This window comes from Poecile atricapillus, chromosome 5 (assembly GCF_030490865.1).
Source record: "Poecile atricapillus isolate bPoeAtr1 chromosome 5, bPoeAtr1.hap1, whole genome shotgun sequence".
NCBI lineage: Eukaryota > Metazoa > Chordata > Aves > Passeriformes > Paridae > Poecile > Poecile atricapillus.
Genome location: NC_081253.1, coordinates 17678595 through 17705428, shown reverse-complemented (window position 1 = coordinate 17705428; position 26834 = coordinate 17678595). Strand labels below are relative to the sequence as shown.

Below are 26834 nucleotides of genomic sequence, written 5' to 3'. Positions count from 1 at the left end.
CATTGTAGGGTAAATGAGAGATTTTTTAATGTACATTTGGGGATGAGATACAAAGACTTTTTGATATCAGGTGCTTGGAAAAAGCACTTGGGAAAAAAATTGCAGTTTCACGAGCATACTATTGTTTGATTTTTACTGTTCCCTGTTGAACTCCCTCTCCAAAATAAACTATTGGGGTTTTATGTATTTATTTTTTCTATCTGAGCACTGTCTAAATTAAGTCATTAAGTATTAAGCATTATGTAAAATGCATTTCTGTTATTGGTAATCATTAATTGTGGGTTCTCTAGTGGGATCTTAAGAGTCAAAGTTTCATTGTAAGAACCTGTTTCCAGTTGCTTGTTAGTTTGTCAAGCATAAACAACTGGGCAGCAATTTTCATGCCAAATATCTGCCTTGGGCTATTTTTTCAAAGCTTTCAGCAAATATGGTCAGCTGATTCTCAGAATGCACTGAGGGAAAATCTGGTTTGCTCATGTTAAGAAATTTTTAAAATATTTTGTTGACTAATGGCTTGTAGTTGGGCTTGGTGCTTGGGAAGGCATATACTTCTTCTACTACCCTATGAAAGTCTTCCTCAGTCTGGAGAAATCTGAGTCTCTGTAAAATTGTATGTTTCATTTACGCCTTCTTCAAAGATTCTGTGTGCAGTAGGTGTATTCTTTCCTGGGGCTTGCAGATCTGAGCAGGACTTGCTCTCAGTTTTCTCTTTTCAATTGCCAATGGTGTTAAAGAGAAATACAAAGGGACTAAAGGTGTCCATCAGATGTTTTCAGTCTTCTTTCTGCAAATCACCAGAAAACATGGAATAATAAGCAGCTTGATTTGAATTCAGAAAAGAGAGACCATCAAGGGAAGTGCAAAAAAGAAAAGCAACAAAAGAAAATGTGTCTAGGCACAGGAGAAAGGCACAATTCAAAGGTCATAAAATGTGATGGTAGTTTAGGACAGGGAGTTATGAATGAGACTGGTATTAGACAGGAGTGCAAATGGGAAGGGCTGAGACTGAGATATGGAATCAGGGAGGAAGATGCTGGCACCAAGGTAAAGGGAATATTTGTAAGGCCAAGAAGGAGTTAGAGACAGGAAAAAGAGGAAGAATGTATTCCTAGCTGTCATTCCTGTGTCTTGTTAGACTGTTAAATGTCTCTGAATTCTTCTTGTATAGGCACCTCATCCTCCTCTAATTCAAGTAAGAATGTTTTTTAAGTTGCAACAAGTAATTAATATATTTCTTAAGTCAAACTACAGGGATTAGTGTGGTCTTAAGCACTTAATGAACAAGACTGTGAAAAACAAAAAACAGAGAACAAAATCCCTAAAAACATTCAATTCCTTCCTAGAGTTCCCCAAGAGGGACTTTCTGTAATAAAGCTTGCTTTAAGAAAATGGAGAAATAGTAGTAAAAATGCATTTGTGACCAGGGTAAAAAGTATTAAGCACAAAATTCAAGAAATGCCAGAAGGCATATGTCTTTTCAGATATTTATGTGACAAACATCTATATATTTTTCCGTTATACAGGGCAGTTGCTAAATGAATATTTTTTGTTGGATATTGTGAACTACTTCTCCTCCAGGACTAAAATGGAAAACAGAAGCGACTTCAGTGGACGAATACTTTTATGATGCCAAAAGCATCAAATATTCAGCAAGATTGTAGAGAATGACCAGTAAAGGGTTTGTCTAGAAACCTCACTGAAATCTAGGTAACTGATTAATAAAGAAGTGGAAATGTACAAAGAAGAGAACAAAAATATTGGAAATGCCATCTCTTTAAAACGCCAGAATCTAACCCAAAGTGGTTACAAGTCATAGAAATTATCTATTTTTATGCTGGCACAGCTAAAATGCAGAAGCATCTCTATGGAGAGATGTTCTCTGTATATTTTTTTTCTTTCTGACACAGTCAGGAATTAGACTAAATATGGCCTATAGTCATAAAATCATAGAGTGGTTTGGGTTGGAAGGCACCTAAAAGTTAGTCTAGTTCAAATTCCCCTGCCATGCGATGGGACATCTTCCACTAGAACTGCTTACTCAAAGCTTCACCAAGCATGGCCTTGAGCACCTCTGGGAATGAGGCATCCACAGCTCTTCTGGGTGATCCATTCCAGAGTCTATTTTCTTTACGGTAAAAAATTTCTTCCTAATATCTAATCTAAGCATACCCTCTTTAAGTCTGAGAAATCAAGTGATATCTTGTTAGATTAGGTACTAGCCAGTACCTAAAGCGGCAGGCTGTGCGCTAAGGAGTCCAGGCAGCCTTTATGCTTTCCTGGCTTAGTCACTGACCTAAGGCTTAGATGTGTTTGAAGTGAAACTGTGCAGATCAGTGGTATGGCTAGAAGGGATTTCAACCCTTGCAATCTCCTGGGAAGAACCTAGAAGTAACACGTAACAATATTTGGAATGTATTACTTCTCTGTGGTTAACCATTGTCCCATTGTTTGCTATGGGACATTTATACGGCATTAGTTCAACTAAATGTTAGTTTTCAGTATGCAAAACAGAGACAATTACTTCTGATCTATATTTATAAATACTTTAGGGACACACAGGTGTCATAGCCTCAGAATCTGAGCTCCAGCTAGCTGAGGCAGCCATTGCATTCATGCTGACACACAAGACTGTGGTCTGAAAAGGCAGCAAGTGAACCTTTAGCTGCAGAGGCTGGAGTTCTGTATGATGACCATTCTAGCCAGAGAGAGAAGGGAGGCCCAGGAGGGGCTATCCTGCCATGTACATTCTGGAAAAGTCTCAGCATGTGGGACATGGAGGCACCTCAGCTGCTCAGTGGGGATCCATGTTGTATGAGTTGCCAGAGCTCTTAAACAGATTGTGCTCCACACAAAGGAATAAAATAATACAGACAGTCATGCAGTCACCAATGAACAAAACTCAAAAAAAGAGCACTTGCAGCCTGTTTATTGCAGCACATCCTGGCAGGCAATGACAGCTGTAGTTGCCCTACATGAGGTCTGAGAGTGGGAGACTGGAGACATTCCCCAGCACAGAGGGAGGGAGGCAGGCAGGAGGCCCTGCCCTGGAGGTCTGCACTGCCAGCACACAATGGGGGTACAGGTGCTGCCAGATTTCAGCATTAGAACTCAGACATTGTCTGCCGTTTTGAAAACTTGCTCTCATTTAAAAATAAAATCCCTATAATTAGTGTAAAGTCACTAAAGAATATATCACTGAACACCGTTGTTTTTATTATAATTCTTGAAAACCTTTACTAGACCTACCAAGTAGAAACTAGCAAGTTCACATGCATCACATTAACATCCCATAGGAACATAGATGGTTTTATTCTTTGTTTTCTGTGATTTTTTGTTTTGTTTCCACGTTCACTTGGTTTAAATGTTATTAATCTAGATTTGCTGAAAAGGTCTGTGAACCTTTCAAAGAATCTGGTCCAAGTTTGGAGTTTGTAACAAAACCTGAAACCAGGCAGATTTTATATGGTTTTGAATTTCATTGTAAATGTTTCACCTAGATGTTGAAATAGGCTCCAAGAAACATTCCCAGTTTCAAAGTCTGTGAGAACTTCCCATTCAGAAGGATCAGGACTGGTGGCATTTTAAACAAAGAGTGGTATTTATCCATGTACAGATAAGCCCAACAAGGCCTTCACTTCAGCCTAATTCACGTCTCAAAGTAAGAACTTAATATTGTATGTAAGTCTTATGTTGACCTTGTACACAGAGATGAATGTCAGCCCATACAAACATATGCTGCATGCCTATTGTTTCAACTTAGGCTATTTTAATGTGGTAGGAGAAGCCTGAAGAAAATAAAAGTATAGGTATATAAAATGAAAATACTGAAGTTAATGTAATACAAAGATTGATAAATACATTCTTTATTGGTCAAAAATGTTATAGAGCATTAATGTTTATTGACTAATGCCTTATGGTAATTGCCAGTTGTTGTTTTCCTACAGGTACAAGTCACAGAGCTCTGTAACTGCACAAGAAACTCATCTTTCTCTTGAGAGAAAAATTGCATAGTGCCATGGTTGGGGAAAAAACAATGGGAAAAGAGTGCAGATGCATAAACTAGCAAAGACAAAAGAATCCTTTTTATGTTTAACAATATGATTTTTAGATCAAGCTCATGACCTTGGCATCATAATGACTTAGTGCCTAGTGCTGGCAACACTAGCAGAGGCAATATGCTGCCTTGCAGATTTCAGCATCAGAGACTTTAAATGTAACACGTGTAGTTGGGTCAAATTAGGGAATACCAGAGGCTACTGACGTGTTACCTGCATTTGGAGGGGTTGTCTGCTTGCCAAGGTGGTTGCTTAATACCCACAAGCTCTGTAGAGGGGACAATGAGCAGCTGTTTGCAGAGGCAATGGGCTGACCTAGGCTCTGGGCCTGTTGCTCAGAGCCACCCGATGCTGAGGGCAGGGAAGAGGTGTCAGAAGAGCACGGTGCAGACTGGACCACAGCGGGTGCACTGGCCGGGTGTCTCACCTGCTGGCTGCTCTGGACAGCTGTCTAAAGCTATTTCAATATACTTCAGTTGCTATAGCTATGTTGCAAGTTTCAAAAATAGCTCTCTACTTCCCTAAATTCAGTTAAACCATGTTTTCTCATGTATGTTTTGTTTTACCTGGGACATACTGGGAAACAAAAGCAGTATGTGCTCCAAACCAGCTCCTTGTTTCAGGACACTGGTCGTTCCACCAACAGCGCTCTCCTCCTGTAGCAGTGCTAGAGTTATCCTCAGCTGTCCGAGTGAGCCAGGAACACCTTCCATATTCTTAATAATCAGAAGTCTGTCTAGCCCTTTTGCTCTTTTTATTTCCAGTCTTTAGGCACACAGCTTTGTCACACAGGCTGGCTATGGCCTTCCAAAAAGTGTGAAAGGTGCTTATTTTCACCAGCAGGTAAAAATCATTTTAGATTAACTAAATCACTGCATGGACAACATCAACCAGACAGGCCTTCCTGTTCTTTCTTTTCTTTTTCCATTACTCGGGTAGGACAGGGACTAGCTGACAGCTCACAGCAGCTTCTGCTGGCAACTAGTTCAGAGTTTTATTTAGGCCTACTGTATTACTGCAAAGGGAAACAGACGGGAAACGAGCCTATTCCCACTCCTCCAGATGCTAATCCCCTGGGACTGGTCTCCCCTGCCTCCTTCAGAGCCTTAACTGCCTCTGCATCTTTCATTTTTACTAAGAAAATTTAATCAGTCTTTTCTATATCCAGGACGGAAAAACAACCCTCCAAAGCCATCCTTAACTCCACAGCAGGACAAGGAAGAGAGGAAGTGAAACCACTCTAGGACTGTTAACCAAAGCCCAGGAACAGCATCCGGACAGCGTGGCTTCTTCCCCGTTAGAAGGTAAAAATGCACTGATAGTCGCACAAGGTGCAAGCCCCGGAATGTGGATCTGTCTCGTGGGAAGCTCTCACTCCCCTTCCCACAGCTGCGGTGCCAGGGAAGCGGGCGCGCAGACGTGTGCGGGAATGGAGCGGGGAGAGCAGGGGAGAGCAGGGTGCAGGGGAGCTCCGGAGCGCGGGGTTCGGCCGCGCCGGCGAGACCCGTGTGCGAGGCAGGGCCCGGTCTGTGCCGCCTGGCCACCATACGCCTTCCCTGGCAGCACGAGGAGGCTGTAAAGCCCGTCCAACAGCCCCCCCCGGGAAATCCCTCTGATGCAAGGGGAGTCCCCGGCAGCTGTGGGCCGGGGTAGCTGAGCTGGCTCCCTGCCATCCCCCGCCGAGCCGGGCTGGGAAGTGCGGAGAGAGGGAGGTGTGGCTGCCGGGGCCCCTCAGCCATTGCCGGCTACCGGGAATGCCTCTTGGCGGCTGCTAGCAGCCGGGCTCCGGCGGGCAGCGGCCGGGACTGCTCGGGAGCAGCGCGGGGCCGGGGCACGGCTGCGCGGCCCCGCCGCCGCCGCCGCTCGGGCCGGGACGGCACTTCCACCCCGGCCATTTTCCTCGGGCGGGAGGCGGCGGCGACCAGCGAACCCCGACGCCGCCCGCCCGGGGACTCGGCGCAGGAGCTGCCGGCCAGGGCAGCCGCGCAGGCCGCTGCCGGCCGCGCCGGGACGCCCCACCGGCCCCAGGCGGGGAGGCTCGGGGTGACCGCAGCGGAGCGGAGGCGGCCGCAACCGGGGAGAACCTCCGCCGCCGGAGCCCGCCCGCCTGCCCCGGGGGCGCTGGCCGCCGCTAGGCCCCGGCCCCGCGCCGCCGCTCCCGAGGGGAGCCCCGCCGCCACCGCCGCGGAGGGAGCCCGCTGCTGCCCGCTGCCCCCGTCCCGCCGCCCCGGGGAGAGGGAGCGGAGCCGCGGCGCGGACACCCCACCGGCCCCCGCGGGAAGCGGCGGCCCCGGCGCGCAGGACCGCGGAGCGCCCCCGCCCCCCGCGCCGCTCCCCCTTTGAAAACTGATCTTTGGCTCTTCGTGTGAAAGTGATTTGAATTTGGCTCGGCGGCGCTCTGCGCAGGCGTCCAGCTGCTGGCATGCTGGCTCCTTGCAAAGCAGCTGTTTTGGGTTTGAAATTCCAACATGGCAGAGGCTGCAGTCAGTCTTCCCTTCAAAAACTTGGAATGATTTCAAATCATAGGCACCTTCACTTAACCCGAGCCCCCATTCATCAGCAAACACATCGGATCGATGCTACTCTAACCTATCGGGTTCTTGTACCAAATCTCCAGGTAAGAGGATCTCCCCCCCCCCCCCCCCCCGAGTCTCCCTACCATCGTTTTAAATTTTATTAAATCTTAAAGATCTCCGACACAGCCGCGTATTAATCGCCTGTTCGTGCCCTAGATATTTTGCCTAATTTGCGGTCGTTTTCTCATACTAAGTACTCCGGTCTGCCTGCCTGATCGTAGTCTGGAAAGTACAGATATACAATCGCAGTGCATGGTTTTTCCTCCTTGATCATTGCCAACAATAGTAGGCAGATTAAGAGTTCGCGATTGCAAGCTCCCTCCCCACCTCCTCCTCCTCCTCTTAATTGGATTTATTTTTAAGTTGCTTTGAAAATAAAAAAAACTGCAGGTAACGCGGGTCTGGACATTGAGGCAACTAACTTCTGACCAAATAAGTGCAAATAAGAATCTCGCAGAACAAAAGTTCGGTTTAAATTGCTGTGTCTTGGCTGGGGGGGGGAGGGGGGGGCACGAATATGTCAGAGGAGCTGTTGCAGTAAAATGTAAGCACATCATCTTGGAGGGGGTACAGCGTGGTGGGCGTATTGTTGGCTCAGGAGGGAGAGAAAGATGTATAATTTAATGGTATATACAATCCACTGATCCTATTACTATCCTCCCTGGAGCTCTTGTTAGTTTCAATGGGAGTGAGTGAAATTGACATGGACTTGCATTCCTGGTCATGTGCTTTTTTTCCCCCTTTCTTTCTTCTCTTGTGATCTGAGATCCCCTTTTTGTTGATGTTGCTTTCCCACTTAATTATATGCATGTAGGTTAAATGAATACCTGACGAAAGGGCCCACGTTTCAAGGCAGTGACATTTGATAGCTGAGAGGAAAAGTGGCTTTAATGAAAAGCAACCTTTGGAATTCCTGCTTGTGAAAAATCCAATTCAGCTTTTTGTGCTGCCAGCAAGAAATGATCAGTAGCACCAGTGTTTATGGTATGTCCGTTTTGGGATCTACTTCCTTTGCATCTAAATAGCAAAGACAAATTTAAATAGCATGATAACGCACCGAGGACTCTGCATGCAAATATTTTGTAATAAATACCTAATGTTTAATAGTATATTTTCTTGTGTATATATAAGCATTTTTTTTCTCTTGCTATCATTTGTTTATCGTTTCTGCTTCGATTATGGCATTAGTTTTGTCCATTGTATTGATCTCAGTTGTAAAACCTGAAGTTGCATGTTACCAGCAGTGCACTATACACACCACTGAACTCCAATGGTATGTAAATTAGTAAAACTTGGGGAGTGGAGAGGGCAAAAATGTGTAGCAATGAATATATACACCTACATATATATATATGTGCTTGTATATACATGCCTGAAATGTATCTTTTCCTTTTGCAAACTAGTATTTTTTTAGTAGTTATTTAAACTCTATCTGCTTTTCCCTCTCTTACTTTCAGTGTAATCATCTGCTAGAGATTCTAACTGATGTGAGGTGAGGGAATGTTTTGCATGCAAACAAACAAAATTACTGTTGTGGCTGAATGCTTAACACGATTTAATAAGGAGTATTTTATGCTCAGTTCACAAGTGTCTGGTTCACACTGCTCTGCTCTCAGTGCTTAACAGAATGAAATAATCAGGTGCTGAAACTGGCTTCATTTTAATGGTCACTCTCCAGCCCCCCATGCTGCCCCCTCCTCCGAAAAAGTCAGATAAAATGGAGCATGGGGAATTTCAATAGAGCTCCTTGTGGTGCAGTAGATGCACCTCTAGGTATGCAGTTAAGGCTAAGGAAGTAACAACAAAAGTGACTATTAGTCTGTTTTGTGCAACCAAAAAGGGGGTTTGTTCACTTTTAATTGTGTGTGATAGTAACAAATAAGGATGGAGAGAGACCCTAGGGGAGAGAGAGAGTGTGCATGTGTGTGTGTGCGTGTTTGGGATAAGGGGGAGGTCTGGCTTTTGTGGCTGATGATCTCTTGCAATAACATATCTGAATGCAAGAAAGAGATTGAGAGAGCAGTTGCACAATGTACACTCCTATTTTGGTGTTGTAGGTGACTGTATTGCTAAACATATCCCAGGTGCTATATGATGGGAATGATCTGATTGCATTTTGCATTTAGAACTTGTTGACTTTGGAACGATCAATAAGGCAACTGTTTATTTTAGATGCACGTAATTTGCTCTGAGAAATGTTTTAAGGAGAAGAGCAAGCAAGCGAGAGCGGAACATTTTTTTTTCCTTTTTTTTTTTTTTTTTTTTTTTTTTTTTCCTAGAGCTGTTGGAGCAAATGTGATTGCCAGATGGGAGATTTCCCTCTGTGATGTTAAAGCTGTAATATATATTCAGAGCAGATTGGACTGCTGCTTGTGATGAGGAGGATATTACATTTATAAATTTTAAATCGGGAATCGGACAGTATGCTGAGAGCTGAAATTGGATGGTGTGGACGGTTTGGACTGTTAAATGCAATTCCCGGATAATAATAATAATTATAGTAGCAGTAATATATGTATGTATAATAAACATGATACTATTAGGCAGCTATATATATTCTATGGTGCTTAAGTATATATTTCCAATATGACTTCTCTCTTTCCTTGCTCCCCTTAAACATTAAGGATTGAGGGTGATTGGGAGGGGGGGTTTTAAGAGCCTACTGTTAGGAGAAATCAAATATGATCAGGTTCCTGTTTGAGAAAAAGTTTTGCTAAAATTCTTTCTGCAAATTCACCTCTTTCTGAGTTTTTGTTTTGCCCGTGCATGTGGCCTGACAGTGCCACAGTCCTGAAAGACTGGTAAGTGGGAACTAGTCACACTCGAGCAGCTCTGCTGTTGCAAATTAAAAGTGTGTTGTGGTCAGGAAATGAAAGCTACAATGTCTCTTTTGAACAAGTCGTTTATCAAGAGAAACATCTATCAAGCAGTGACTTGTCACATTGATCCTCTAAAAGTTAGGTCCGAAGTGGAAGCTGCTTTGATGTTTTTGATCCCAAATTTATAGAATTGAGAAAGCTGGAGAGAGTAGGACTGATTTGCATTTAAAAATTTCTCTGCTCTGGGCGTGACAAAATCATCAAGTATCTCTGATATAAGAGCTGGTAAACTAAGGAGGTATTGGATCTTCTACCTAATTTTTATTTTCACATGGAAACTTTAGCTTTGCCACACAGGCAATTTCTTTTCATGCTTCTAAAGATCCTGTCTGTATGACTTTCTCTCTGCATTATTTTGTCGGGGATATTTTCTTGCTTAGGAATACATCTGTTGCTTCCAAATGGAACCTTTTTTTGTTGTCTTTCTGATGGTATTTATAGAGTTCTGCTTGAGAAGGCAATTTTTTTCCTCTCCTCTCAGTCTTGTTTCTTCTATTTGTAATCTCAGTTTCCACCTCTCATCCCTGTGAAGCAAAGTTTTTTTTACTGCCAAAGTAATGTTTATTGCAAGTAAGGTACATTTGAAGGTATCTGTTTGCACAGCTTAAAACATGTTAAGAGTACTGCTAAGTGTGTCTTCCCCTTCTGATTCTCTTCTTCCATCCATTTTTAGCACATGAACCATGCTTTCGTTCTCAACAGGAGCAGTGTATTTCAAATTGAATGTAAAGTTGAGGTTTCAAGTAAAAAAAAAGGACCAAAGCAAAGTCTAAAACTGATCTTTTATCTTTCTCTATTTTCAACCATCTAAATTTTTTAGCAATTTCACTAGAAAGTTTTTCATTTTGCATAAAGTTTGTGTTTGGATTATAAAGGAATACCTTTGAGGAAACAGGGGTTTGGTGTTTGGCTGTGTTGGGTTTCTGTGTTCTTTTCTGTGCTTTTTTTTTTTGGCTAGGATATGAGTGAAATCTTCCTTAAAGCAGGATGCTTTGACTTCTTTTCTTCAGTGTCATAAATGAGACTCACACTGCTTATGAATACTTGATAGAGACCCATTTGAAAATAGGCAGCAAACAGCAGCGTGGTGGGAGTTTTGGTGAGTGTTATAGTTGCTAATTAATCATGTTTGAAATGAAGGAATCATAGCATGGTAATAAAGGCTCATTGTTGTTTGATGTTTGTAACAGGATGTGACTCCTACATGAATCTGGTGGGTTTGGAGGTTTTGTTGTTATTTCCTCCCGTCATAATAAGATACCTTCACTACTAGATCAAATTGGTTTTATTTATTGCAACATTGTGAAAGTACAGGGATGTTTGCTAATCATAGCAACATTTTAGAAATATGAAAATTGTATTGTTATTGATAGTTTCATCATATAGTTCATGGGAAAAATTACTAGTCTTATGTCATTAGCTGTTCTTTAAGCTTTTTTAAGCAGAGCCAAATATTTTTTGTGGTTTGTTTTCTTGATATAAAAAGCCCTACTACTTTTTTTTTCCTTATAATTGAAATATGGCACTTGATGAACTTTTATGCTCTACTTGCTTAAGCGTATGTAGTAAGGGATAGCAAGTAAAATTATATTCCAGAATAGTTCGTATACTAGCCCTTTAAAAATTGAACTGTAAACCACTTGGATGGTGATTTTGTTTTCTTGGTTTTGTTTTTATTATGGCTTTTATTAGATGTGTTATCTTTGGACTTTATTTTTCACCTCTCTATTGATAACTGCTAAATACGATGGAGAGAGAATCTCTTTCAAACTACAAAGCTTTAGTTTCAAAATTTAATAGGGCTATTTTATACTGCATGAACAAGGTTTGGAATCTGCTGTTGTTTAGATGCTCTGTTTCTTTTTAAATATAATTCCTAGAGGAGAATTATTCTGTATGGTTCCTGTCAATAAGTTTATTCAATGAATGCATACAAGAAGCATTGAATATAATGACTGATCTTTCTGTAGTCTTAATCATCAATTAATAGGCTTATCTGCTTGTTAGGAGTGGGTTTAATGGTACAGAATCAGCATGAGATCTGTCTATATGAAACACTTGTATGTTGTTTATGACAGACTGAGTTTTGATCTTGCATCCCCAGATCTAATAATAGAAATATTTGGCTCTTTGCCCTCAATCAATATATCTGTTAACAAAAAAAACCAAAACTTCACACAATACTTTCATAAAGTGCTGGATGTATTGATAGTGAGTTGATAAATTTAATTACTGGGGTTTTACATTGATTCATTGATCTTATGATTGGAGGAAATTGTTCTTCAGACATTTCTGAACTATTGAGGAATACCGTATGTCCATAAAGCTTGATTAATTGATAAATCAGCAGGGTTTTTTCCTTCTCAGTTATTGATAAGACATAAAAATAACTGTAAAAGAATTTGGAATAAGTTAATTAAAAATACTCATGTGTTACTAACAGTGCAGATGAGAAGCAGTACTATGGAGGTGAAAAAAATGAAGTGGAATTGTGCCTGTGGCACCAATCCTATATATCCCAATCCTTAACTGGTGTAAAAAATATTTAGCTTTAGAAAGATACAGTAAATTACGGTTCTCAGAATCTGGACCACTGTGGCTTCTTTGTTTGTTTGTTGTTTGTTTTGGTTGTGATGACTTGGTTTTTTTTTTTGTTTGTTTGTTTTTTTCTCCTCAGTACTGTTCTTTGACTCATTGGAAGCTGTTTTGAATTAGATATTATGGATGTATGGAATTTCAGATAAGCATCTGATCCGAAATGAATAGTATAGCTATAAAAGCAATTTGAAGAGCCGTAAATTCAGGATTGCGTATCCCTGATATTGTTGCAGAGTATTAAAATCTTGCTGCTAGAGATGCTATCCTCTAAGTGAAAACTTATCTTCCTTATGGGAAAGATGACTTCAAGGAACTCTCAGCTGGAAAAAGGCCCAGAGTTTTTTTCATTTGTTTGGGGTTTTTTTTTTTTGGGTTTTTTTTTTTTTTTGTGTTTTGGTTTGGTTTGGTTTTTTTTGCTAAAATAATAATTAAAAAAATCCAATACATAGAATTAGTTACAGGGATATTTTCCAGGTGAAAAACCTTACGGGAGTACTTGGCTCCGTTTCGGTGAGGTATGCGACCTTTTCACCCTATGTCAATGATATTTTTATAGACTGTGTGAGAAATGAAAGTATAAGGAAAATTCCTTAACATCATTCAATTTTTATTTTTTCTAAAAAAAAAAAAAATTAAAAAAAAAATAAATCCCTTAACCAAAACAACATATAGATCTCCCTTAATGAAACTGATGAAACTGTATTCCTTTAAAGGTCGGTAGCTAATAGAGAAAAATAGGGAAAACCACTTGCCAGATGTTACTATAGGTTCAACAAATACAGTCTTACTCTTCAAGGAGCAGAGGATCCTACATTGGAGGTGTAATGGAGGTCAAAGGAAACCTGTCTTTCAGTCCTTTAATAATTGTACCTGCCATCTCCTCGATTGGCATTTTAAAGAGACTGCATATATGTGTATATATTACGTTTCTTAGAAGATAATTTGTATTCGCAGGAATCTACTAAGCACAAGTAGACTGCACTACTATTTCTTCTAAATACCTGTTGGGGTTGGCCCTGCTCTGTGGCAAGTGAGAGAAAATGGAAAGAGAAATAGTTGGTTAGTCTTGGTTACCAAAATCTTGAGAAACCGGGGGAGAGATCAGGCTTTGACAGGTCGGTTTGAGAATAAGAAGAATACGAAAAAGTGTAATCTGCAGACAGCACCACTGATTAAGGGCATACGGAGATGTCTGCAGTGATGAAAATGTGGAGTCTCTGCTTTCGTTTTGCCGAGCTCTGTTGCTATGAGGTATCGGCACACACAGCATGGTAATAACAGGATTGTGTGTCTGTTCCGATAGTGCTTGGAACGGTACCTGTCAAACATATCATAACACTCAACTATCTCTTTAATCATATAAGCAACACTCCTTACTACAAAAGCTATTGTATTTGTACAATAGAAAGAACAGCCATACATTATTTGAATAATGGACTAAAACTTCTTTAAACCATTTTTCTACAGAGGGGAAAAAGTTTCATGTGTCTTGGCTATAATTAAAATAATGCAGCTACAGATGACTGTCATGCCACTGGCTAATTTTTAAATTTCTTTTTTCTGTAATAGTCTATTCAGTGTGTAGTCTGATATGCCATGAAATACTGAAACAGCAATTACCAGTCATACTATTTAACTGTAACTGAGAAACTATTTTCTCAGTTCCTTTACAGTGTAGCTACTGCTAGCATGTTGTTAGTTAAATTTCAAATATCCTGAAAGGTATGTGGACAAACTGATGAGATTATTTTGATATGATAGCAAACTTTGGTGATGTAAGTACATTTTTTTTCCAGATTCCTTGAAATCACATATTGCCTAGACTTTTTGTTGTCTGTTTTTAACCCTTCTGTATTCTACTTTTAATCTGTCCTGTACTCTTTGTTAAAGCATGTGGCTCACCTTCTGTAGATGAATTGCTCAATGTGTGAAGATGTATGCCACAGTTTGTTTTGCATGATATTTTAGAATGTGTGCATGTGTCAAGCTGGTTATAGATTGGTGATGATAAATTGGTTTGAGTAATATGTATCTTATTTGCATTAATACTTTAGCAGTAAGAGCATACTGTGGTCAAACTTCACGAACTATGGTAGTGGTCTCACATCTAATTAACCAGGGTCTGAATGAATGATTTTCTGATACAGGTCACAATTGAACTTTTTGTTTCTCTTCATCAGTGTGATAAAATGCTTAAGGGACACATTAAAGCATGTTTGCATAACTCCTGCTAATCTGAAGGGAATTTGAAAATGAATATTGAGAGGAGATGGGAGAAAGGGCTGAACCTAGTGGGTCATGGGTTTGTGGCAGGAATGTATCTTCATGTTTTCATTCAAGTTGTTTTGGGATTTTTTTTGCCTAATTTAGAACAACACCTGTTTGCCTTTTAATATGTTGGAAATAACATCCCTATTTTCATCTGAAATGCTTTTTCCTTTTTGCCTCCTCCATTCTAGCATACAAGCAAATCATTAATAAAAAAACATTTATACAGTGAGCTTGAATTATCATTTAACAAAACTGAAAACTGTTGTGTTGCAAAGATATTCCTAGACAATACAACTGATTTTGTGTGCTTGTCTTTTGGAGACGTGGTGAGGGGAAGAGCCAACAATTACTTTATATTACTGAACGACAGCAGAGGTAGATGGAAATGATAAAATTACATGCAGAAATTATTAATCTATGACAATAGTATCAATATTGACATTTTAAATACTATGAACTGATAGCCCTACTGTACAAACTGCTGTGATTACTGTGCTTTAGGTGAAAGTAGCTATTTATATGCCTTATGGCTCAGTGTGGTCATGTTGAAAGTATGAACCCATCATCACAGATTCTGAGAAAGTGCAGGTTAACATCCTCTGTGTTCTTTAGACCTATCTGATTACTTCAGCCTCCTGTGTTGACACAGAGAAAGAAACAGCTAGATTCTATGCTGGAAGAATAAGGTTTGCAAGCACTGTCTGATATTAGGTATCCCATTGTGATAGCTAAACCAAATTTTAAAAAAATCAAGCATCCTTTTCAAGTTAAACTTGAGAAACAGAGAAAGGAACAGCAAAGATGTTTCTGAACACATTTGAAGGAGCACCATTTACTTTCAAAAGAGATCTTTCCCATCACTTGTGGATAGCTCCACCATGAAGAGCAATATCAAAGGATCTCAGAAAAGTAACTATTCTTTTATGTCTTTGGGAACTCAGATGCTTACAAGATTGTTTCTGAGAAAGAAAAGAGTTGATCCTATTTCAGTCCCTTGTTGTTGGCATTTGTGCACTACATGACTATATACAGTATTGTAGAAATATACTCTCAGAATGTGGATACAATTCTGTTTCCCCTTGCAGTTCTAAAATAACAGTGCAATGTGGCTGTATGAAAACTCAGTTTGGACAATGTTTTTATTACTTTTTTTTTTTATAGTTTTGCAGACTATAAAATTGTTTTATTTGATATACATATGGAGTTTGCTGAAGATCTTTAAGCTTAATAGATAGGTCATCTGCAATATTAGTGTAGAGAAATTAAAATAGTCTGTGTTGTATTTTATAAAAATATAGACTTAAATTCTTCTGTGATAATTTGTGAACTGGATATCTTCATTCAGTCAGAAAACTGCTGGGTTTAAATGTCATCAAATTTAAACCATCAACATTCAGGTTTTTTTAATGTGAAAGAAGACTATAAATTTATTAGCTCTTCAACTAAACACTTGATTTACAAAATTAAGTGGTTTTATGTTTACTGATGTTAGATCTTTATATCATAAGGCTTTATATTAGCTTCATAACTATAGTGGTACTGTATTGAGCATACTATAAATAAGCAGATATTTAATTTTTAAGATAATAATTTTTCATGTGTTCATAGAATTTCTGATAATTTTTTATTTCTTGCTCTTTGCCTTCAATAAAAGCTGTAATAAGTATATTTTGGAAACTGTTCATGCTGCAATTAACCTTTCTGAATCACTGATTTTTGTTTTGTTCTTTGACTTCCATTCATTGTATTTCATACTCCTGTCCAGTATAGGCATTCTTTATACTACAACACGGATTTATTTTTCCACTTTCAGTTTAAAAAACTTTAGTGGTAACGTGAACCATGGTGAGTAACCATAGTCATCCCATCAAGCAGTGTTATTCAGATTAATGTCAGTAAACCCTATGTAACAAGGGGTATGAGGCACTTGTCATTATTCGTCCCCTAGCATTTGTCAGTGTGGCAGTCCTATCAAAGGCACACCTTAATATGCAGAGAACATATTTGTTGAAACACATGGTTCAGTAAATATCAGAAGCCTTTAGTTTTTAAAGTTAGATGCAGGTAAAATATATATCACTGAACAGCAGGTCAAATATATCTCATCGTGTGCTTATAGAGACTGTGAATAAACAGTGCCTTAATGCATGACATTTTTAAAGTTTTCACTAGTTAGAAATATTCAGTTATAATCTGATGTGTTATCCATACGGTACAGAATAACAAATTGACACTAGTATTTATTTGGAGTAATAATTTTCAGCACTAATTAAGGAAAGATATTTTGTTATTGAGTAATTAGCAAACACCATCCCACCCCCACTTTCCCAGGATGTCATCTGCTTAGAAATTGTAGAATTCACTGCTTTCATTCATGACAGGCAAGTCTTTTTTGGCTAAAGTGACTGTTCCTCTCTGTTTCAAAGCATTACAACAGCTGCAGTTTGATCTTGAAGGGTCTGAGTGGCTGAGATAACATCACAAATAGTATTGCATCTCAGAAAGTGTAATTCAGCTTTCCACTTTTGGGTGCTTGGTTATCAGAGGTACTGAGTCCCTGCAATTTCTATTGACTTTGGATATGCAGGTATGCAACAAATTGTAGAAGTTAGGTGTTATGAGGAATTTCCCCAGAAAATGGTAGGCATTAGGTTTAGCTGTACTTTTTAAATGCTCCAGTCTTCCTCTTGAGATATTAATGCTGTGTGATAGAAGAAACAGAGCTTTTGATTTTTCCTGGTGGTTGTAAAAACACATTTTAAATTCATTAGGACAAAAATACATACATTAATAAAGGTGTAAGGAATGATTCATTTGTGATTTTGCTCAGAGGAAACTTCAAACTGTTTGTTGCTGTGTAGATATTCCAAGGAGCAAAATGCAGAGTAGATGATGCTGTTCTAATTGCAAAATCGTCCTTAGTTATCTTCTCCCTCCTCCTGATCCTTCTCCCTTCCCCCTCCCCCTCATGGCTTTTTTAAACAATTATGGGTATTGTGCTCTTTAATGGTGCATAGTTACTGTAAAGATAGATGTCCTCAAATAATGAGTTTCTAATAATAATCAGAGGCATTTAGATTAAACTGGTTTTGTACTGAAACCTTACAGTGTGAAAAAGTACACCTAAAATCCTGAGATATATTTACAGGAGCAAAGCCTATTTACAGAAAACTAACCCAATTTTTTATATGTACATGTGTGTGGTATTGTCTGTGAGCCTACATTTTTGTCCACCTGCTTTAAAGACTTCAAAAGATTTATTTTTTATTTATTTTTTTTAGTAGGGATTTCTGTTTTGCTTTCTGATAACAGAGTATGTTTTAAAATCACAACATACTAATTAGCTTCTGTGTTTACACTGGAAAGCTTGCATCCCTTCAAGTGACTTCTACCTGCACTCTTCTTTCGATCTGTTCTTCCCCCACCTCACGTCTTCCTCCCCCACTCCCTGTGAGGTTTATTACATTAGATTTGTTGCTTTCTTCCTTGTTCAGAAATTCTGAAGGCAAGTAAATGAAAGTGATAAGTACAGTAACAGATAATTGTTACTTGAAAGAGTTGTTGCTGTATTGTTTGGGAATCTTTCCTAACAGGTACTGAATCAGCAAAGCTGTACAATAAAAAGAGCAAAAAAGTTTAACTTATTGTTTAGAAATACATATGCCATTTAAATGGAAACAAACACCCAAATCTCCCACATACCTTTTGGGGTTTGGAGAACAAAAGCTTACTTGTATGCTCCAAATTCCCCTGGGCCTTAATTTGCAATACCATTATTTAAGCCTGGCTGATACAAACCCATTGCAGAGAAATAGAATCTCTCCTTCCTGGCTTTTCAAAGCCATTCTATGCCCTCTTCTCTCTGCCTACCCGCATCCCCCAGCACTCCCCCTCTTCGTTCCCAGCCTCTTGGTCTTATCCTGCCACTGTGAAACTCTTTTGTATTTGAAATGTAGTAAACAGAAAAATAGCGAGCTTCTAAACCACAGGAAGCTGCCATGCTGCATGGTTTTACTGACATCTCTACCAACACATGTGTAATTCTATCTTTTGACTAAGATCAAGGCTATAATCACGTTAATATATGTTGTGTCCTCTACTAGGTGACCTGTAGTTGTTTATTGTAAAGATAAGAGCCCCTGATATAATAAGTTATTTCTTCTCTAAGTCAGATCTTATAAAAATACTAACCATAAAGTGAAGAGAAACTTGTGCCCACTTAACATGCTCCTAGGGTGCCAGGCTCTCTGGATCTCATCTCCTGGGTACAGTACTGGCATTGTCAGATGCTCAGCTGGAAGCTGTTCTGGAACAGAACCGGGTTTGGGTGTAATCCCTAACAGCTGAGAGTAAATACAGGCATCACTGTAGCTTGATGCAGCATTGAGCACTACAGCTGTATTTATTTTGCTGCTAATAAAATGGCAGCCTACTTTGTTATTAAGAGGCTTGTCTTTTTGAAATAGCCATTGAGGTACGATACTGAGTGTTTGAGTTAGTAGAAAGAGCTAAGAAATAGATGAGCTGCATTCCTGACTGTGGGTGGAAGGATGGTGAGTAATACGTGCCTTGGCATGGCATCTGCCAAAAGCATTTTTTTCTCTTCCCCCCCCCCTCTCCCCCCCATCACTACGCTGTTCTAGTTTTGAAAGGTGTAAGGTATTCTGATAAGCAAAGGAGGAAAAAAAAAAAAGTAAAAGGGAAAAATACTTCCAAGCAAATCATTATAGCACATCTCAATGATTGTGCCCCACACTTAATTTAATTAGAAGACAACTGCACTGGAAAACTGGTCATTTTAGCTGTAGTTAACATCTGGTTCTCTCCTACCCCCACTCAGAACCGATTATATGCCACATTGTATAATATAATTTCTACAAGAAAATTAAGTATGAAGAGGTATTATGTAGTTGCAATAATGAAGTTTTCATAAAAGATATTAACTTACTGTATAACTATGCTTTTGAAGAAGAAAATAACTATTTTTCTTCTGGTGTTTCTTTTTTACTATAACAAACAGAAAAAAAACTGGTGTCAAACTGGAATATTTTCTTAAGTTTTTAAGCAAAAAACTGAGCTATTAATATGTTTGTTATATGGTAAGGAGGCACTGAAGGAAGTGAAACCTTGTTTGTGCATGTTTCTTATAGGTTAACTATTTTCAGGAGGGATTGCTGTTACATTATAATATAAGGTACTAGTGTATGGTGTCGGAAATGGTATGGGTAGCTCAATGCTGGATTTCAGGCAAGAATGTTTCCTAGTTAGCTGTAGTAAGTCTTACTTGCAGACAGTAGTAAGATAATAAGAATAAAAATCATGTATTTGATTTGAAAAAACATGATTGGTGGGTAAATGCAAATTCCACTTGGTGATATGTTTGTTGGGCTGAGCTATTACGTACTCTGTGGACTGTGTTTCAACTAGTTTATGATTGACTAGGTATATTAGTGCTTTCTGCTTGCTGCCAATGCAAAATTTGACCCTAGTTTTACCCTGAGATGTTTTTGTCTTTAAAAATATCCACGCTTTCTGGGTACTCTGGTGGGTGATAAAAAAATTCATTGTTATTTGTGGGGTGTCTCTCTATGTTAGAGTAATGGTAACTTACTGAACTGATATTGAATAGATTTTATTTTCTTATGTTGATTCCAAAGTTCAACTATGGGAATTGATGTATCATCTTAAAATTTTAAATCTACATTTTATACACTGTGCCAAAGCACCCATGAGCTCATTAAGCAAAGACTTTTTCAATTATATCTTGTGTTTATGCATGTATTTATACTTGACAGGAATCCTTTAGAGGTTTGGTTTGCTGTATTAATGCTTACAGTGTATTAGAGTACATAAAATATGGTAGAGATGTCAGTAAAACCATGCAGAATGGCAGTTTTCTGTGGTTTAGAAGCTTACTAATTTTCTGTTTACTAAATTTCAAATACAGAAGAGTTTCACAGTGGTAGGGTACGACCAAGATGCTGGACTTAGAGATATAATGCTGGTAGCTTCCACTGTATTTTAGTAGCTACTGAGCAAGTTCCTTGGGCAGACATCCAGCCTCTAGAGGGCACAGCAGTAATCTCCTCTGCCAGACCCTCACCCGCTTTGCACAAAGTTTTAATGCTGGCACCTACAAAGAGAATTCCACTTGTGTTACATTAAAGAATCTCTGTATTCCTCATTATTCCTTGAGTTTTGCTAGAGTAAGTGATTTCCTTTTCTTTTTCCTACTTTAATCTGGGGAATGTTTCTGTATTTGCTTTTTTTTTTTTTCCCTAGTGGTGATCTTTATGAAAGTAGACTCAAATCCAATATATTCCTGACTTTCAGTTATTTCTTCACCTGGTAGAAACATTTTTTTAGGTGTGCATTGCTCTTTGCTGTAGTAAAGACTAAAAAAGCCAGTGCAGAGCATTTGAGACTTCCACAATTAGGTAATAAAATTTCTTATGTACTAAAATCTGGATAATAAATAATCCAGGTGGGATTAATCCCAGTTAATGCTATGCTAGTCACATAGGTTCAATTGCTAAACCCTTTTTTTTTTGTGAGATGCCCTTTTACAATTTTTTATTCTCCTGTAGATTAATGTTACTAATGTTGATATTTATGTGAAGTTATACTTGTTCTCCAGTTCACTGTGATTCTCTACTTTAGTATCACTATCAGCAATCAGGTTTTCAATAATTCAAATTAATCTGATGGTCTGCTTTGAATTTTACTTAGATCTCCTCATGCAGATCAAAAAAAGCAAGTATTCCTGGATTTGACACCAGGAATAAAGACATAACCCAATCTCTAGTTTAGTTTTGTTCTAAGACTTTATGTTTAGGGAGAAATGCGTATTGAAGAAAAACTCATTGCAGGGTGTCATTAACCACATAGACTACCTTTCTTAGTTGTGATATAAGCTGGAAAATTTCTGTTTGAGAAATTGCATGAATACAGCATTCTAGCTGCATATTTAATGATAAGCAATAAAGCTTTACATCATTGTTGGGTTTCCATGTTTCTACACAACATAAAAATGTAGGAAGGTTGTGGTCTTGTTTATTTTGTAAGTTACCTTGCTAGACTTCCCATTTCCTGACTTTTTCTTCAAAAATAATTAAAATAAAAGTTGTTTAGTTTATGAAGTGTATGGTATCTGCTTTGTGGGTGGTACAAGACCAAATTTTGTTGGGGAAATTTGACAACAATCTGTGAACAGTTTGGCATATTTAAGTAGTATGTTCCCATATTGAAGCAATCCCATTACCAAAGTTTTTCATTACTTCAAAATGTCAATGACTTTGTTAGCCTAAGAATAATGATAGTTTATGGAGATGCAGGGGACAGATTTCCTGAGTACAATCTGTGGAAGTGCTACGTCAAACTTTTATGTCTTCATCATCTGTGACCAACAGACAGTTAACTTACTGGAGAAATAACTGTGACATTGTTTTGTGATTCATCTAATCCACTTTTTCCCAGGGGGCTGAGACAGTCACTAGTGTGTCACTTCAACCTTGGCACACACCCAGGTTTGCAAACTTGGTTCTTCATTCTGTGCTGTGGGGTGGAGCTCTGCAGTAAAACTGCCCAAGGTACTGAAACTTCAATGAAAAAAGGAGGTGTAACACTTGGAGGGTGTCATGGTCAACTCCTTTACAAACCTGATCTCTGCAGTGTTATGTGTACTCTTAGAATGAGCTTCCACTATCATGGAAATAGGGTTTCTGTTCAGTCTCAAATCACCAAGTTTTTTAATGACATAATTGTTTATAGCAAGACACTGGCCCTGCTACTCTGCCTGAGAGGGGACATTCTTTTTTCGCTAACTGCTGGTAGAGGATTGGTATCATCCAAGTATATCTCTTATTTTTGTCCTCCAAACCCTAATATCCTCAGCCTTTCTCTTTCACCCTGTCAAATCTGTGGCCTTTACAGCTTGTTCTAAAAGCCAAACCAAAATCAGGCTATGTTGAAGTTAGTGAGGGGAAGCAAGCCAGTCCTAGAGCCAGAAATGTCCCCATAAGGGGCACGGTGCCTGGGTGCCTGGGGGATGCCTAATGGAGAGCCTCTGCCCGCATCACCCGTGGCATCGTGGTGACAGGCAGAGCTAACTGACTCTTGAATGGTTCAAAATAGCAGGAACCAATGAATATGGTGTGAATGTATTGATACAGTTTATAGGATTTAAAAAGAAAAAATAAAGTTCTGTTGGAAAAATAATTCCAAGTCAATTTTCATGGGGAATATTAAAGCACCAAGTCAGTTCAATGTAAGCTGAATGATAGGTCACTGACTTTGGTCACTGGAAGTGTAGGTGTCATGTCTTCTGTCTGAATTTAGAAAGATGTGAATTTTGTCCTTGTGGTGGAACACTGTACCCCTTTAACATAGGACAGGGGAAGAGAAGAGCGAAGGGTTTTTTTTCATTCCTGAGCAAATGAAAGCAAGAACAAAGCTATCTTGATTTTAAAATTCAGGCTCCAAATCTCTTTAAATCATTTTTAATAGACACTAAGTTATAAATCGTCTAAGCAATTACATGAACACAGAAGGAGTGGGGCCTAGCCTCAGCTTTAGTCCCAGATGTTTCTTGACTACAATAATGGCCCAGCCCAGATATTTACAGCTTAATTTCTGGTCATGTGCACTTGCCCATAAATGGTTCCTTTTCCATTTCCAGTTCAACAACTGAAGGACTTATAGTAGAGCATGATTCAAATTTGAATGATGGCATAATGTAAATAGAGACAATTTACCTTTGGAAACTTTCAAGTCCATTTCCAATATTTAAAATGTAACTCTTAAACAGAGAATGGTAGATTGGACCCCTTTCAAATGTTGTGTTCTTAATTTTTTTTTTGTCTAAAGTTGTATATAAAATCTTGTTTCATCCATTCCTTTTTTTTTATTTTTCTTTTTGTTTAGCTTTGCTGCAGTTCTGAGCAGAGACTTTTTCCCTCCTCCTTTACATGCTATGCCATCTAGCATGACTTGCATTGCAAGCCAGTGCATCTAACCTTGCTGCTCTCTCCATTCCTGTCCTGCTTACTGCTCCTCCCAAATAGCCCAATGCTTGAAACTAAACAAATTGAAAATAATGATTGGTAACCATCTGCTGTGCTGAAATTCCACGTACAGCAGTTAACTCCATTTTACAAAACAACTTCAATCTAGTGAATTACAGTGCAGTTCTTGGTAGCAGCAGATAGCAACAAGCAGTTTCGAGTTCCTCTAGACAAAGCAGTTAGCGTAGGGAGCATTATGCAGAGTCATTTGCTAGTGTTGGGATGGTGGGGGGATACTTGTGCCATCAGACAGTTCAGTGTAATGTATTTGAAACTAGAGAGAGTCTGACCGTGGCTTAATTGTTTCATCTGATTAAAAAAGAGGCTGGTCCATAAAACTGTGCTGACAGGCGATCTTGCAAATCTGTACCCTCTAGTCTGGTTTTCTGTTTCCGCAGCTGAGCGCAATACAATGAGAAGTATCGTAAAGGAAAGGATGGCTTTCAGTCATTTCCACATGACTTTTGGAGTGTCCAATGAAAATCTCAACCAAAAGTTAGGTTGTCTAGCTGGTCAAAGTATACTGAAGAAAAAGAATCATAGGTTTTCTATTGGAGAAACTTTTATTGATATGGAGCTGTAACAAGAAGCGCTCTCAAAAGCGATGGACTGCCAATCAGCAGACATTCAAGTAATGACAGACTATGATGCAATATAAAAATAGGTACCATTATTAGCTGTGCTTTTAACTCAGTTATTTGAGTTTAGGTTTTGATTGTGTATAAAGAAAGTTGCTTAAAATGGGCAGTATATTGAGTTCAAAGGACCCATACAGTTCATAAATTCTCTGGTGTCTACTGGATTTTTCATCAGGGAGACTTCCAATAAAAATGATCTATTTTAGAAATAATATTGTTTAGTAGGTTGAAATGTGGTGTAATAAAATTAGACCTTCAGTCTTCTAAAGTTACTACTTAGATGGCACCCTTGGGATGGTAAAATGGCTGTATAAGCAGATGAATCAGACAGTTTCACTGATGGATACATTTGTCAGTCTCTGTTACAGATATAATATATTCTTATATCTGTAATCCTGACACTGTTACATCCAAATGAAATCAACATGAGGTTGTCATCTTTAAGCAAATATGTTAAGTGTTGTCTTTTGTGCTTTGGATTTGAAAGAAAGGGGCCCAAGGGAGCCAGCATCATGCAAATGGAACAAATCCCATTTCTTCTGAGCTGTGCTGTTTCCCCCTTCATGGCAGCTGGCTGTGTTATCTTTGTGTGTTTCTCTGAGTGCTGACAATTCTTTCAGTGATCTAAGTTAGGGCACATTAGAAAGTGGAAGCAGCTGTCTGTCGTTATACTGAGAGACGTGTTTGCTCTACTGCAAAGATGAAGGACCATGAATCCTTGACACACTCTCTCCCCCCTCCCCCTTTACTTTCCAACATGATCAACATTCAGACGCACAGATTGTCTGCTTGGACAGTTTTTTGTTCTGACTGACAGCATCTGGCATAGACAAATTTAAAAATACATAGCATGCCATGCTTGGAATTGGAACATCCCTTCTTTATTAATCTTCTCATTTAAACCATTCATTTACATTTCAAGAAAGGTTACAGCTTGATGTGGTTGAAACATTTATTTTAAATGAATAACCTCCTAATGAAATACCTCGAATGAGCACCAAACAGTCAGTGTTTATTAAAAATTGCACCTGATTAGTATGGCCTTGGAACTGTAGTGAAGATACAAGATTTCCCCATTGTCTCAATCCGTAATAAAAAAAAAAAAGAATGTTTAGCATGTATAAGTGTATTTTTTTTTTTAAACCACAGAGATAAATGAGAGTAGTGTTTTCACTTGCAACCCCCCATCATTTTCAAGAGTATTGTGTTATAAAGCAGTAGCCTTTAAAATGCTGTTTCTCTAATTAAATCTGGTTTTGCTGGAACAATACATTTAAAGGCAATGCCTAAATAGAGCATTGTTTTGTTTTATTCTGCTAAGGCATTTATGATTTGAGAGACAAGATGCTTTATGATTTGATGTAATCTGAAATTCTATATATATTTTTTTCCACTGGGGAATATTCACATATTTGTATACAGTACTTTACTAGTAAAATAGAACTGAAATGGTGGACCACCCACTAAAATGTTTATGCACGTGCACATGCACATATGCACATGTACATTCTGTGCACTCTCATCTTCATGGTCCAGGTTAGCAATGCAGACATGCTTGTCTAGCATTTATGTAAAAATAATATGAAAATTGGCTATACTACTCAGAATATGGACTTGAGTCCATGAAGGGAGGGGGGAAAAAACCTCTTCTTGTACTAGGCATTTTAGATGCTTTATTGGATTTCAGCTTTAACTATTTGATGTACATTAAAAAAAAAAAAATCTTCCAGAAGGAGTTGTGGGGTGGAAAACCAGTATTATAATAAAATAGAGGACTGTTCAAGTGCTTGGCAGTAAATATGTAAAACAAGTATCCTGGCTTATTTGGAAAGGAAAGAGAAGCTGTAGCAGACAGGCTCAATTAACAATTGTAAGCAGGAGAGGACTTGTATTCCTTCGGTAAATGTAGGAGAGGTCATTTGCTTTAGGATAAAATCTGGTATATTTCAGATATAGACATAAAGGCTGGAATAAATATGACAAAAGATTTTCAGTTGCACATCAAGCATTTTGTATTTGCAATGGCCATTTACATTTTTTCTCAGTGAATAGGTTTCTTTTTTATTAATGTTTTCCTGAATATGTTCTTAAATTAATTGACTGTGAAACAAGCATTTTGGGACAATAGGAATTTTAATACAAGTTCAAAATATAATTTTGCTTTTTTAAAAATTCTTTTAGTAATGCCTAATCTATTTTTCTTTTTGTGAAGGAAGCACTAAGATGATAAGTTTTCAGCACAGCTTTTACTCTGCTAGTTATGTGTAGTCTGAGAAGTGAAATCAAATTTTATTTTAAATGAAATCAGTTTTCCCCCACAAACTGTTCCATTTATGTGAAAAACTTCTATTTTTATTTATTTATTTTTTTAATGACTAGTTATAAAGGCTTGTACAGATATGCATCTGTAAGCAAACTGGGAATAGGTTAGAGAACACAATTCCCTGGTGTAAAAAGCAAGGTTTAGCAGTAATGCTTTTAATCTGGACTTGTAGAGGATTCAGGAGCATCCATAGATCTGCTTCAGTAATTACCATACCCCAAGTGGCACTGGAAGAGACATTTGCCTAAAAACTTGATGTCTTCATTACACTGTTTACATTTTAATTAGAAACATGAAAATTAGTGATTCATATGGACAACTATAGTTTAAGTGGGTTTGCTTGCCATCCAATAAATCAGAGGGGAAAAAAAGGAGGGGGGTGGGAGGAAAAAAGGCAACCCCACAACCTGCATCTACAAGCAGCAAACCCTC

At 38.6% G+C, this 26834-nt stretch overlaps 1 protein-coding gene across 2 annotated transcripts in view; it reads left to right on the top strand.

Annotated features, from left to right (window-relative positions):
* Positions 1-6369: 6369 nt before the first annotated feature.
* Positions 6370-26834, top strand: part of FIGN (fidgetin, microtubule severing factor) — a 101905-nt gene continuing 81440 nt past the window's right edge. The window contains exons 1-2 of one of the 2 annotated variants that reach the window (XM_058840175.1): positions 6370-6672; positions 7446-7615. In XM_058840175.1, the coding sequence (XP_058696158.1) occupies positions 7591-7615 (25 nt within the window). In that variant the 5' untranslated portion in view covers positions 6370-6672; positions 7446-7590. The remainder of the gene's footprint in view (positions 6673-7445; positions 7616-26834) is intronic. The other variant, XM_058840176.1, reaches the window with a different exon arrangement.